Source organism: Pan paniscus, chromosome 3, assembly GCF_029289425.2.
Source record: "Pan paniscus chromosome 3, NHGRI_mPanPan1-v2.0_pri, whole genome shotgun sequence".
Taxonomy (NCBI): Eukaryota; Metazoa; Chordata; class Mammalia; order Primates; family Hominidae; genus Pan; species Pan paniscus.
In genome coordinates this window covers 148,140,827-148,156,308 of record NC_073252.2, presented here as the reverse complement: position 1 = coordinate 148,156,308, position 15,482 = coordinate 148,140,827, and the positions used below count along the sequence as shown (strand labels likewise).

The 15,482-nt window shown below is 42.1% G+C and overlaps 1 protein-coding gene across 5 annotated transcripts in view; it reads left to right on the top strand.

Moving 5' to 3' along the window:
• Positions 1-15,482, top strand: part of LRBA (LPS responsive beige-like anchor protein) — a 799,485-nt gene that overhangs the window by 777,903 nt on the left and 6,100 nt on the right. For all 5 annotated transcript variants that reach the window (XM_055111907.2, XM_063603583.1, XM_034959239.3 and 2 more), the window contains exons 54-56: positions 420-521; positions 3,806-4,002; positions 8,431-8,582. In XM_055111907.2, the coding sequence (XP_054967882.2) occupies positions 420-521; positions 3,806-4,002; positions 8,431-8,582 (451 nt within the window). The remainder of the gene's footprint in view (positions 1-419; positions 522-3,805; positions 4,003-8,430; positions 8,583-15,482) is intronic.

Genomic DNA, 15,482 nt, shown 5'->3' with positions numbered 1-15,482 from the left:
ATGATGGGTTTCAGCGGCCCACAAAGGATGAGGAGGGAGGAAGGAGGGGCGAGGCCTTTCTTTGAAATGTAAATTGAGCCAAAGTTCCTAATTTTATAATCATCTGACCATAAAACATCTAATTGAGGGGCTAATTTTTTATGAGGCATTTTGGAATACAGATTTTGTTGTACTTAACCCTGAGTTTTCAACCATTGTTGCTTGATAATCACATAAAGGTTACTTGACATTTTAGCAGGATGTGGCCCTCATAATCAAAGTATAGTATGTAACTTGGATCTAGTCCTAAAGTAGGATTGCTGGACAAATTCCCAAACTATAAATTAAATAGGCATGATGGGAATTAGGAGCAAGTTCTTGATTATTTAATATGCATGAAATTGAATTGATTTGTTCTTTTTATCTGTTTTTTCCTAAAGGTGAGACTGCTGCTCCTCGGGCCATTTTGACAGGCCATGACTATGAGGTCACATGTGCTGCAGTGTGTGCCGAGCTAGGCCTGGTGTTGAGTGGTTCACAAGGTAAACCTGTGGTACCTTCACAAAATGGATGCATTTTTTGCTGTCTTCTAGAAACAAATTACCAAAGATTAATTTGGTACCTTTTTTCTAAAGCTTCTGTCTGTTATGATAGCCATTAGTCATATGGAACTATTTAAATTATTTAAAATTAAATAAAATGTAAGTTTCTTGGTGGCACTAGCCACATTTCAGGTGCTCAGTACTCACATATGGCTAGTGGCTACTACATTGGACAGCACAGATACAGATCATTTCCATCATTGTAGAAAGTTCTGTTTCACAGCACTGCTCTAAGGAGTTTAAGATGTTTTTACAAACATATCCTATTAATATTCATATTCCCATGAAGCAGGAACAAGGAACATCTTTGTATATTTGTTTATTCTTCTGAGCTATTACTGGGCCAGGTTCCATCTTACATTTGAATGGAAGCCCCTGACCCTGTCTGTTATAATGAGGCAGGGGCGACAATGGCATTGAGAGTGGAGTAGAAAGATACTTAAGCTGGTTTGCCTGGAGGTTTGTGCTGGAAACAGCATCATATATTTAGGCCCAAGATATTAAGCGAGCTTAGAGCACATGCAACAAATCAGGATCTGACTAGGAATGGAGCTGTTTCCAATTCGTTGCTTACTTATCCCATCATAATAGTCTATCCATCTCTCTGTCTCTGCTCTGAGCTGAAGTCTAAACACACAACAAAGTATTATATCTCACATCTTTTGGGTTTATCTGGTGGGGAAACAGAGTATTTGGATCAGCTCCTCTGTGTCCTAAAGTGTAATACTTATTAGTCTAGCTAATAAGGTGTTTTAAATATTTAAAGGATTATGTTTATCAATTTGGTCAAAACATTGAAATAGTAATAATGATAGCAAGAATTCTATAACCACTGGATTTTTCCCTTATACTCAATAATTTCATACATCCTGAGCCAACAGGAGTCATAAAATGAACCTATTATATATTACAGGTCATCTTTTCTTTTTGCACAGTAGTATGGAACTGTAAAAGTGAGCATGCAAACTGAAACCATACAAAGTGATCTGAATAATCATTGGTAAATTTTACAGTTGTTCCATGGTCTTTAAAAATTTTTGTCAGGCTGGGCACGGTGGCTCATGCCTGTAATCCCAACATTTTGGGAGGCTAAGGTGGGAAGATCATTTGAGGCCAGGAGTTCAAGACCAGTCTGGCAACATAGTGAGACCCCCATCTCTACAAAAAAATTAAGAATTAGCTGGGCATGGGGTGCACACCTGTAGTCCCAGCTGCTTGGGAAGGTGAGATGGGAGGATTGCAGGAGGTGAAGGCTGTAGTGAGCCATGATCATGCCACTGCACTCCAGCCTGGGTGACACAGCAAAACCCTGTCTCTAAGAATAATTTTGTCAAAACATTAAAAACTCATACTCAGTTATACATATAACATGAAAAAAGTAGTAAAACTCACATGTACTTAATACACTGTAATTTAAAACATTTGATACATTGATAATTATTTTATTTGTGAAAAACATATCAAGAGTAGTTTGAACGGTGCTTACTGCCTTCTTGTTATATACATGTAAGGAGCTAGCATCTTTTCTATGCCTTGGGGAGCTGTCATACTCTTTTCTAAGTTGGGACCAGCATCTAACATTTTATCTTTTGTGCTTTCAATGTCATGAAATATTCCCTAGAATTCCTTTAATGTGAGGCTTTTGCTGGTTTCAATTCTGGGACATCTTTGTTACACCTTCTTCCCTAACTTACACTGATAAGTTCCTTCATTCCCTTCCTGGCTGCATATCTATCATGTCTCAGCAGGGTCAGCATTCCACAGGCAGCTCTTTCTTCTATAATTCCATTTATATTCAATTCAAATTGTACTTTCAGTTTTATCATTTTCCATTTCTTTACTGCAGTTTCATCTTTGTTGGCCAATACCCCTTTTTGATTATCCATTTTTGTGAAATGTTACATGGCTTTATCACTGGGAGACAAAAAAGCAACACAGCTGCACAGTTTGCTGTCTGTGTGGGAACTGAATAACAGATATGCAGTGAGCAGTCATCGACATATTTTGAAAGGAGTGATGTGATTGGTCACTGATGATGATGATGCACATCTGTTATTTATATAGTGATTTGTGGACTGAAGAGCTAGCCACAAAAGTGCATACTTTATGCAATTACTATGACAACCTAAATTTGAACTATGTTATTGGAGGGCTGGTGTTATTTAAGGAGTGATAACTGAAATTCATGCATGTTGGAACTGTGTAAAGCAAAGACTGCCTGTGGATATTTTAAAAATTTATCAACTACCTGAGTGGTCAAGAAAGAGCTAAAAGCCTTATTTAAAAGGGCAAGCTTTCAATAGTCATTGTAGGGAAAAGGCAATGATTCCATGTGGCCATGAGTAATTTAGCCAGTAGAGTAGCAGGGCGCATACCCCAGTGACCCCCGTTATCTGACTGAGATATCTCTTGGAACTTGCTCATCACACAAGCAATCTTTGTTCCTTATTCCTTCTTTGCTTTGCATGTAGCAGGTACTCAATAGAAAGAAAAAGCTTGGCTGTGTGTGGGCTCCCAGTAGCTGCCTGGCCTCCTCTGGCACCTTGGCCTGGTGGTCCGCCCAGGCGTTGGGAGTGGTAGGTGCTGCTGCTTGCTGTGAAGGCAGCAGGGAGGTGGGCTCACTCAGTTGCCAAGGAGAAGTGGCCGAAGGGTTCCTGTGTGAATTTTTTGGAGGTTGAGAGGAACTACCAGGGACCCCCTTTCAGTGTAAAAAAAGTAGTGAGCAGTTGCGGGGGAAGAAGGCTAAGGCACTCAGAGGCTGATTGAGCTGGCTGTCCCTGCATAGGCCCACAGTGCCGTGGCCGTTGGGGCTCCTGCAAGGTGCAGGGAGAGGTCTTAGTGTACCTGCCCGCAGCCCTTGTTTGTTTGCATCCCAGCCTCCTTGAAGCTGTGCTAGAATTTGAAGCTTATCCTGTTTCTCAGTTCCTCCAGTTTGTATTGCCTGTTCGCATAATGAATTTCATAGAGTAACTTCCTGTCTCTTGAGGAAAGTGAACTTGGACTTACATGGTTTGGCTTCTCTCCTCTCCTGAGTGGAAGGTGAGATCTGGCAAACATGAAGAGGAGATTTTGCAAAATAACTTACACGTAAGATGGAAGTTTTTTAAAGGCTTTCTACATCTATAGTGTGGTTCTATAATCCTGTTTGATCTGTGCTCAAGATTCGGATCGTATTGTCTGTTTTCATTAAATAATTTTGCCTTTTATTTCTCCTCTCTTCTCAGAAGGACCATGTCTCATACATTCCATGAATGGAGACTTGTTGAGGACCTTGGAGGGTCCTGAAAACTGCCTGAAACCAAAACTCATTCAGGCTTCAAGAGAGGGTCATTGTGTCATATTCTATGAAAACGGCCTCTTCTGTACATTCAGTGTGAATGGAAAACTCCAGGCCACGATGGAAACAGATGATAACATAAGAGTGAGTGCCCTGGGGACTCTTCAGCATTCACGACTTTTACCTCAACGCGTGTCAAGTGGGGAGGGAGAGTGTTCGTGAAAGAAACCTCTATTTTTGGATGCTGAGGGCCTCTTTTCCACACCAACAAAAAATCTTTAGGTAGCACTCAGACAAGGCTCACACACTTTGCACACCACAGCAGTGCCAGCTGTGCTGACCGCATCACTCAGCGCAGCTGAGGACGGTCCTTCAATAGAAGAGGTTTTCTTAGGGGCTTCTGAAGCCATCCTGGGTGGCTTTTAGTGGCACTGCTCATTTCTTTTTTTCTAAGAAAATGCACTGCACATTGTTTTTTGAGTATGAAAGCTGAAATAGTACATTAGATGACACTTAAAACTGGATTCTCTTCACATCTGAATAGCTTGGTGGTGGAAGCAGTAGGGATTATGACTATTTAGGATTATTAATTATGGACAACAAGACCAAAACATGTTAAAGAAGTTGGGCTTCAAATTATGATACGAATTAGGCAGGCATTTTCTCCCACTGGGTCTACCCGAAATGGCACCGCCAGTGGACCTTCTGGGCTCTTGCTTCATCTCCAGGACAGGACTCCACAAGTATTAGACATTGAGAAAAAGAGTAAGAACTGTTCTTTTCAGACGCTAGTTTCTCAAGGTCCTTTGTTTCTTACCTCCAAACTCCTTGGTGAAGGTTGAAGTAAAATAAAGCTGGGGTGGTCCTCATTTTCCAGAATCAGGCTGGAGGGCGGGGCACGTGAGCTGTATACAATGAGGGGACCCAGGACATGTTGGGGGCAGGAGTAGGGTCACAGGGGCTTCTACCCTGGCGTTGGGCTAGCTCTGGATATTTCACTCATTGCTATTCTGACCTATGCAGCTTAGATGTCATAAATTCTCCCACTTTCCCAGATCTAGTCTGATCACCCCCTTCTCCTAAGTAAATACTGGTCTCAGGGAACAAAGCTCCTACATATAGGTTACATTGAGGAAATGAAGGACCCTTGCTGCTCTGTCTCCTGGGATTCATTTCTTGATTCAGTGGACGGCTTACTTCTTGTCTCCACTGTTCTCTGCAGTCTCTCCATCACATTCTGCCGGCCTCCATGAGGCATGCACAGAGACACACTCGCACTCGCTTTTATTTTTCCCTACCTTCCCATAATGCTGCATTTAAACCAAGTACACATCAAAGGATTTTCTTTTCCTCTTTTCTTTACAATAATAATGTGGATAATCTGTCACTTTGAGTTGCGATTATATTGTCAGCTACGCTAATAAATCTGTAAAATAATTTGAGATCCCTGGCTGACTGAAGCAATTTCTGTGGCATTTCAGTTAGTACCAGGGGCTCTGGGAAGTTCCTTGAGGCAGCAGTGGGAGGCTTTCTGCAGACCATTCGTACAGACATGCTTCTCCTCTCTGCCCTGTAGCCATTGCTTTTTCCCTCTTTAATATTTCCCACTGGATTTTAGGCTTAAACAATCCATTGCCTTTTTCCCAGCACTCCTGCACTTTATCATGCTAACTTGCAAGTGGCAACTGTGTGATTAAAGCGAGCTTGCCTAAAATGAGCAATACCTGCCCACAGCTCCAGAGACTGAAACTTTCACAGCTCACTACCTCGGGAGGCGAGGAAGGAAGCCACAGGCTGGGAATCCAAGACACCACAGAGCAGAATCTCCAGCTCCTTCCTCAATCTGAGCCCATATAAGGAATGGACACCATGGAAACAAATTAGTCATCAGCTCAGACCAGAAATTAAGTTTCTGTGAAATACCAAGAACCCTGCAGGCAGGCAGCCTGGGGAAGCTCTGCACTTCCCACCTATTTTTATTTTAGATGCCAGATTGCTCTGTGGCATTTTGGTTAGCAGCATATCACAGTCCATCAACTAGACAGTGTTGAGATGTCTTTATGAATAGCTGATATTTAAGGAGGCAGCCTGTACAGAGCAGCAAAGTTATTTTGTCCTAAACAAGGGAGAACCACCATTCACCCCGGGGGAATGCATTTGTTTTCCCTTCCTCAGGCTGTTTTAGAATGTGGTCATCCCCAGCAGATTGCTGTGGCCTGCTACTACCTCCTTAAAACCCGTGCAGCCACGGTGTTGTCCAGAGCACTCAGGATTTCAGGGGATGAGAATAACATGTCTCTGGGGCCCTCTGAAAACCTCTAGTCACAACCCAACCTGGATGCGGAGGCGGCCTGTCAGAATTTGAGTGGGAGATCAGGTGCTGCTTGCTAAATGTTACCCTGGCTCTTGCTGCCAGAGGAATTTGGCCTCTCCTGAAAGAGGCCAGTGAAATCTTTTTTCACCTTGGGAGGCATCTGATTCATTAAAATGTTTTGAATGCTGATGACTGTATAGTCCCTAAAGCCCAGGTTTTACTTAATTTCAGATGGAAGCAGGATTAGAGATTCTTTACTAGAACAAAGAATTAAAGATCAATGGTTTTGTTTTAGTATAACACTTATCCAGTAAAAACTTCAAGTATAAAATTCAAGTGAACTACAACCATAAGGTTAATGGATTTTCATCAGCTGAATTTTATAAGTGTAGCAAATAATTGTTTGTCCCAGTCTCCACTGCAGTTCCCAGACACCCCTAGAGATTGCCATTTGTGAAATGAGTGGGGGAAAAGCATATTGATTTTTGCTCATCTTGAAAATATCTTAATATCTGTGTTTAGTTAACAAAACTTAGAGGATATGTAACTGTCTTCCACACATGGGTTTTTATTTCCTAGATGTGTTTTTGTGTTCTTGAGAATAAGCTGTATTTAAGGGACCACTAAAAGTTGGCATTTGGGTGAATGTGAAATAAATGGCTAAGAAAGTCTTTGCCTTTCTATGATTTTTTAAAAGATATGTCAAACAGTGAAGACTTAAGGCAGCTATGCTAGAACTGAATGTAGAACAGTGTCAATGTATCAGAAATTAGGTTTTTTTCTTTCTGGCTTGCCAGCACAATCATCTGTATTCCCCTGTGTCCAGGTGGACATGCGATTACAGGTGTTTGTAGTGGCTTTAAAACTCTGATGCCATCCACTAAAGAAAGGAAATTTGTATCTTAATAAGCTAAGAAAACAAGGCTTGGAGGTACCAGGCAGGAGAAGAGGAAGGGGTAATAGGATTGGCTTTTGGAGTAGGGAGGGACAATTAGGAGTCACCACACTTTTTCTATAAATGGACAGAAAGTAAATATTTTCGGCTTTGAGGGTTCTACATTCTCTGCTGCAACTACCTGTGAAAGCAGTCATAAACAAATAGGTGTGCCGATGTTCCGGTAAAACCTTATTTATGGAAGGCCAGGCGCAGTGGTTCTCGCCTGTAATCCCAGCACTTTGGGAGTCCGAGCGGGTGGATCACCTGAGGTCAGGAGTTCAAGACCAGCGTGACCAACATGGTGAAACCCCGTCTCTACTAAAAATACAAAAGTTAGATGGGTGTTGTGGTGGGCACCTGTAATCCCAACTGCTCAGGAGGTTGAGGTATGAGAATCACTTGAACCTGAGAGGTGGAGATTGTAGTGAGCTGAGACTGCGCCACTGCACTCCAGCCTGGGTGACAGAGCAAGACCCTGTCTCGAGGGGAAAAAAAAAAAAACAAACCTGTTTATGGGGATTCAAATTTGGAATTCATATAAATATTCATGTGTCATGAAAAATTCAAGCATTAAAAAATGTTAAACAATTATATGAAACAGGCAGTGGGCTGCACTTGGCCCGCAGGCTTTCATTCATGGATGCCCATTTTACAGGATCAAAGAGCAAATTCTGAGCCTGTACTGTCTGTTCAGCGCTAGTAGGAAAGGACAGAGGGGCACAGCCTAGAGCTGACTAAACCACAGGCTGGAGCACTGTCAGCCCTGGAGCAAGAAAATGCTGAACTGAGATTTAATCACCCTGGAAGTTGTAGCTCTCTACCAAGTCTTCTTCCCAGCTGCTGTCAAAATCCAGCAGGCTCAGGGAAGGTGCCGAGGCTGCTGGCCGCCTCCCTCCAGCCGGAGTTGCAGGGGATTAGAGGGGATGTAAGGTCAGGTGGCACCGTCTGCCAAGTCTTGGGACAAAACAGGCTTATTAGCATGTCTGCAGTGCAAATGAAGAGATGCCAGGGCTTCTCATTAGAGCACTGGTCCCAGTCCACAACACATACCATTCCAGTAGCATTTGTAGAACTGGAAGAGTTTGCTACCTAGTATTTAAAAAAGCAAAGCCAAAAAAATCTCAAGCATTGATGAACTTTGTCCATTTGGTTTTTGAAAAATGGCAGATCTTCTACAACTCACGATTTTCTAAAAACTCCTGAGGATCTCTCTCTCTTCTCTCTGCACCGTAGTAGCTGGTGTAAGAATGACTCAAAAACAGGGTGGGGGCCGAAAGTTTCCTAGAACCACATTTCTACTGAATGTTGCTGTGTCTCACAGGCCATCCAGCTGAGCCGAGATGGGCAGTACCTGCTCACAGGAGGAGACAGAGGAGTGGTCGTGGTCCGGCAGGTGTCGGACCTCAAGCAGCTCTTTGCCTATCCAGGATGCGACGCTGGAATCCGGGCCATGGCGCTGTCTTATGACCAGAGGTAACACTGGAATCATGGGCTACAAAAAGGGGTTTCAAAAACTGCAGAGGGGACTGGTCGTGTTGGCTTACACCTGTAATCCCAGTACTTTACTTTGGGAGGCTGAGGCAGGAGAATCACTTGAGCCCAGGAGTTCGAAGCCAGCCTGGGCAACATTGCAAGACCCTGTCTCTACAAAAAAAAAAAAAAATTTTTTTTTTCAAAATTGTATAGTAAAACCTGCAGAGGGAATTTATTTAAATGGGCTGATGGAGTTGAGTTGTGGGGGTCACCTGTACAATCAAACCAAGAACACTTTTTTAAAAAGTGTGATTTTCTTTCTGATGACATTGCCACTCTTGGACAAAGGCTGAGTTCTCAAGGAATAGACAGAATTTAAGTAGCAAAGGCTCTGATTACAGTGATGCAAAGCTTTTTATATTTCTTTGAAGTATCTTTTTTTTAAATTATACCTTAAGTTCTGGGGTACATGTGCAGAACGCAGTTTGTTACATAGGTATACATGTGCCATGGTGGTCTGCTGCACCCATCAACCCGTCATCTACATTAGGTATTTCTCCTAATGCTATCCCTCCCCTAGGCCCCCACCCCCACAACAGGCCCCCGTGTGTGATGTTCCCCTGTGTCCATATGTTCTCTTTGTTCAACTCCCACTTATGAGTGAGAAGATGAGGTATTTGCTTTTCTGTTCCTGTGTTAGTTTGCTGAGAATGACAGTTTCCAGCTTCATCCATGTCCCTGCAAAGGACATGAACTCATTCTTTTGTATGGCTGCATAGTATTCCATGGCGTATATGTGCCACATTTTCTTTATCCAGTCTATCATTGATGGGCATTTGGGTTGGTTCCAAGTCTTTGCTATTGTGAATAGTGCCGCAATAAACATAGATGTGCATGTGTCTTTATACTAGAATGATATATAATCCTTTGGGTATATACCCAGTAATGAGATGGCTGGGTCAAATGGTATTTCTGGTTCTATATCCTTGAGGAATCACCACACTGTCTTCTACAATGGTTGAACTAATTTACACTCCCACCAATGATGTAAAAGCATTTCTGTTTCTCCACATCCTCTCCAGCATCTGTTGTTTCCTAATTTTTTAACGATTGCCATTCTGAAGGGTGTGAGATGGTGTCTCATTGTGGTTTTGATTTGCATTTCTCTAATGACCAGTGATAAAGAGCTTTTATTCGTATGTTTGTTGGCTGCGTAAATGTCTTCTTTTGAGAAGTGTCTGTTCATATCCTTTGCCCACTTTTTGATGGGTTTGTTTTTTTCTTGTAAATTTGTTTAAGTTCTTTGTAGATTCTGGATATTAGCCCTTTGTCAGTTGGATAGATTGCAAAAATTTTCTCCAATTCTGTAGCCTGCCTGTTCACTCTGATGATAGTTTCTTTTGCTGTGCAGAAGCTCTTTAATTAGATCCCATTTGTCAATTTTGGCTTTTGTTGCCATTGCTTTTGGTGTTTTAGTCATGAAGTCTTTGCCCATGCCTATGTCCTGAATGGTATTGCCTAGGTTTCCTTCTAGGGTTTTTAATGGTTTTAGGCCTTACGTTTAAGTCTTTCATCCATCTTGAGTTAATTTTTGTATAAGGTGTAAGGAAGGGGTCCAGTTTCAGTTTTCTGCATATGGCTAGCCAGTTTTCCCAACACCATTTACTAATTAGGGAATCCTTTCCCCATTGCTTGTTTGTGTCAGGTTTGTCAAAGATCAGATGGTTGTAGATGCGTGGTGTTATTTCTGAGGCCTCTGTTCTGTTCCATTGGTCTATATATCTGTTTTGGTACCAGTACCATGCTGTTTTGGTTACTGTAGCCTTGTAGTATAGTTTGAAGTCAGGTAGTATAGTGCCTCCAGCTTTGTTCTTTTTGCTTAGGATTGTCTTGGCTATGCAGGCTCTTTTTTGGTTCCATATGAACTTTAAAGTAGTTTTTTCTAATTCTGTGAAGAAAGTCAATGGTAGCTTTATGGGGATAGCATTGAATTTAATCTATAAATTACTTTGGGCAGTATGACCATTTTCACAATATTGATTCTTCCTATCCATGAGCATGGAATGTTTTTCCACTTATTTGTGTCCTCTCTTATTTCCTTGAGCAGTGGTTTGTAGTTCTCCTTGAAGAGGTCCTTCACATCCCTTGTAAGTTAGATTCCTAGGTATTTAATTCTCTTTGTAGCAATTGTGAATGGGAGTTCACTCATGATTTGGTTGTTTGTCTGTTATTGGTGTATAGGAATGCTTGTGACTTTTGCACATTGATTTTGTATCCTGAGACTTTGCTGAAGTTGTTTATCAGCTTAAGGAGATTTTGGGCTGAGACAATGGGGTTCTCTAAATATACAATCATGTCATCACAAACAGGGATAATTTGACTTCCTCTTTTCCTATCTGAATACCCTTTCTTTCTTTCTCTTGCCTGATTGCCCTGGCCAGAACTTCCAATACTATGTTGAATAGGAGTGGTGAGAGAGGGTATATCCTTGTCTTGTGCCAGTTTTCAAAGGGAATGCTTCTAGTTTTTGCCCATTCAGTATGATATTGGCTGTGGGTTTGTCATAAATAGCTCTTATTATTTTGAGATACATTCCATCAGTACCTAGTTTATTGAGAGTTTTTAGGATGAAGGGGTGTTGAATTTTGTTGAAGGCCTTTTCTGCATCTATTGAGATAACCATGTGGTTTTTGTCATTGATTCTGTTTATGTGATGGATTACTTTTATTGATTTGTGTATGTTGAACCAGCCTTGCATCCTAGGGATGAAGCCCACTTGATCATGGTGGATAAGCTTTTTGATGTGCTCCTGGATTTGGTTTGCCAGTATTTTATTGAGGATTTTCACATTGATGTTCATTAGGCATATTGGCCTGAAATTTTTTCTTTCTTTCTTGTGTCTCTGCCAGGTTTTGGTATCAGGATGATGCTGGCCTCATAAAATGAGTTAGAGAGGATTCCCTCTTTTTCTATTGATTGGAATAGTTTCAGAAGGAATGGTACCAGCTCCTTTTTGTACCTCTGGTAGAAATTGGCTGTGAATCTGTCTGGTCCTGGACTTTTTTTGGTTGGTAGGCTATTGATTTCAGAACTTGTTATTGGTCTATTCAGGGATTTGACTTCTTCCTGGTTTAGACTTTGGAGGGTGTATGTGCCCAAGAATGTATCCATTTCTTCTAGATTTTCTAGTTTATTTGCGTAGAGGTGTTTATAGTATTCTCTGATGGTAGTTTGTATTTCTGTGTGATCAGTGGTGATACCCCCTTTATCATTTTTTATTGTGTATATTTGATTCTTCTCTCTTTTCTTCTGTATTAATCTGGCTAGTGGTCTATTTTGTTGATCTTTTCAAAAAAACCAGCTCCTGGATTCATTGATTTGAAGGGTCCTTCAGTTCTCCTCTGATCTTAGTGTCTTCTGCTAGCTTTTGAATGTGTTTGCTCTTCCTTCTGTAGTTCTTTTAATTGTGATGTTAGGGTGTTGATTTTAGATCTTTCCTGCTTTCTCTTGTGGGCATTACGTACTATAAATTTCCCTCAAAACACTGTTTTAAATGTGTCCCAGAGATTCTGGTATGTTGTGTCTTTGTTCTCATTGGTTTCAAGTAACATCTTTATTTCTTCCTTCATTTCAGTAGTCATTCAGGAGCAAATTGTTCAGTTTCTATGTAGTTGTGCGGTTTTGAGTGAGTGTCTTAATCCTGAGTTCTAATTTGATTGCACTGTGGTCTGAGAGATTATTGGTTATGATTTCCATTCTTTTGCATTTGCTGAGGAGTGTTTTACTTCCAATTATGTGGTCAATTTTAGAATAAGTGCAGTGTGGTGCTGAGAAGAATGAATATTCTGATGATTTGGGGTGGAGATTTCTGTAGATGTCTGTTAGGTCTGCTTGGTCCAGAGCTGAGTTCAAGTTCTGAATATCCTTGTTGTTACTTTTCTGTCTCATTGATCTAATATTGACAGTGGGGTGTTAAAATCTCCCACTATTATTGTGTGGGAGTCTAAATCTCTTTGTAGGTCTCTAAGAACTTGCTTTATGAATCTGGGTGCTCCTGTATTGGGTGCATATATATTTAGGATAGGTCTTCTTGTTGCATTGATCCCTTTACCATTATGTCATGGCCTTCTTTGTCTCTTTTGATCTTTGTTGATTTAAAGTCTGCTTTATCAGAGACTAGGATTGCAACCCTGCTTTTTTTTTTTTCTTTCCATTTGCTTGGTAAATCTTCCTCCATCCCTTTATTTTGAGCCTATGTGTGTCTTTGCATGTGAGATGGGTCTCCTGAATATAGCACACTGATGGGTCTTGACTCTTTATCCAATTTGCCAGTCTGTGTCTTTTAATTGGAGCATTTAGTCCATTTACATTTAAAGTTAATATTGTTATGTGTGAATTTGATCCTGTCATTATGATGCTAGCTGGTTATTTTGCTCATTAGTTGATGCAGTTTCCTTCATAGCGTCGATGGTCTTTACAATTTGGTATGTTTTCATAGTGGCTGGTACTGGTTGTTCCTTTCCATGTCTAGTGCTTCCTTCAGGAGCACTTGTAAGGCAGGTCTGGTGGTGACTAAATCTCTCAACATTTGCTTGTGTGTAAAGGATTTTATTTCTCCTTTGCTTATGAAGCTTAGTTTGGCTGGATATGAAATTCTGGGTTGAGAATTATTTTCTTTGAGAATGTTGAATATTGGCCCCCACTCTCTTCTGGCTTGTAGGGTTTCTGCTGAGAGATCCGCTGTTAGTCTGATGGGCTTTGCTTTGTGGGTAACCCAACCTTTCTTTCTGGCTGCCCTTAACAATTTTTCCTTCATTTCTACCTTCACATAATCTGATGATTATGTGTCTTGGAGTTGCTATTCTTGAGAAGTATCTTTGTGGTGTTCTCTGTATTTCCTGAATTTGAATGTTGGTCTGTCTTGCTAGGTTGGGGACGTTCTCCTGGATAATATCCTGCAGAGTGTTTTCCAACTTGGTTCCATTCTCCCTGTCACCTTCAGGTATACAAATCAAATGTAGATTTGGTCTTTTCACATAGTCCTATATTTCTTGAAGGCTTTGTTTGTTCCTTTTCATTCTTTTTTCTCTAATCTTCTCTCTTTATTTCATTAAGTTGATCTTCAATCTCTGATATCCTTTCTTCTGCTTGATCGATTTGGCTATTGATACTTGTGTATGCTTAATGAAGTTCTCGTGCTGTGTTTTTCAGCTCCATCAGGTCATTTATGTTCTTCTCTAAACTGGTTATTCTAGTTAGCAATTCGTCTAACCTTTTTTCAAGGTTCTTAGCTTCCTTGCATTGGATTAGAACATGATCCTTTAGCTCGGAGGAGTTTATTACCCACCTTCTGAAGCCTACTTCTGTTAATTTCTCAAACTGTCCAGCTTTGTTCCTTTTCTGGTAAGGAGTTGTAATCCTTTGGAGAAGAGGTATTCTGGTTTTTGCAATTTTCAGCTTTTTGCACTGGTTTCTCCCCATTTTTGTGGATTTATCTATCTTTAGTCTTTGATGTTGGTGACCTTTGGATGGGTTTTCTGTGTCTAGACATCCTTTTTGTTGATGTTGACGCTATTCCTGTTTGTTAGTTTTCCTTCTCACAGGCCCCTCAGCTGCAGCTCTGCTGGAGTTTGCTAGAGGTCCATTCCAGATCCTGTTTACCTGGGTATCACCAGTGGAGGCTACAGAACAGCAAAGATTGCTGCCAGTTCCTTCCTCTGGAAGCTTCATTCCAGAGGGGCCTCCGCCAGAGCTCTCCTGTATGAGGTGTCTCCCAGTCAGGAGACACAGGGGTTGAGGACCCACTTGAGGAGGCAGTTTGACCATTAGCAGAGCTTAAATGCTGTCCTGGGAGATCCACTGCTGTCTTCAGAGCTGTCAGACAGGGACATTTAAGTCTGCTGAAGCTGCACCCACAGCTGCCCCTCCCCCCAGGTGCTCTGTCCCAGGGAGATGGGGGTTTTTATCTATAAGCCCCTAACTGGGGCTGCTGCCTTTTTTTTCAGAGATGCCCTGCCCACAGAGGAGGAATCTAGAGAGGCAGTCTGGCCACAGTGGCCTTGCTGAGCTGCAGTGAGCTCCACCGAATTCGAACTCCCCAGAGGCTTTGTTTACACCGTGAGGGTAAAACCACCTACTCAAGCCTCAGCAATGGTGGACACTCCTCCCCCAACCAAGCTTGAGTGTCCCAGGTCAACTTCAGACTGCTGTGCTGGCAGCAAGAATTTCAAGCCAGTGGATCTTAGCTTGCTGGGCTCCATGGGAGTGGGACCCACCGAGCCAGACCACTTGGCTCCCTGGCTTCAGCCTCCTTTCCAGGGGAGTAAACGGTTTTGGCTCGCTGGCATTCCAGGCACCACTGGGGTATAAAAAAAAAAAAAAACAACTCCTGCAGCTAGCTTGGTGTCTGCCCAAACGGCCGCCCCGTTTTGTGCTTAAAACCCAGGGCCCTGGTGGTGTAGGCACCCAAGGGAATCTCCTGGTCTGCAGGTTGTGAAGACTGTGGGAAAAGCGCAGTATCTGGGCCAGAGTGCACCATTCCTCATGGCACAGTCCCTCACAGCCTCCATTGGCTGGGGGAGGGAATTCCCCAACCCCTTGTGCTTCCCTGGGTGAGGCAACACCCCACCCTGCTTCGGCTTGCCCTCTGTGGGCTGCACCCACTGTCCAACCAGTCCCAACGAGATGAACCAGGTACCTCAGTTGGAAATGCAGAAATCATCCACCCAGCATCAACCTCACTGGGAGCTGCAGACCAGATCTGCTCCTATTCGGCCATTGCCAGCCTGAAGAAGTATCTTTATCAGTAAATAAAATTGAAAGAGCTGTAAAGATGTTTAATGTAAAATGCCTTTATCTCTGCATATCTCTGCATATGGAGAGTTCCCTGAAAGATAGGGC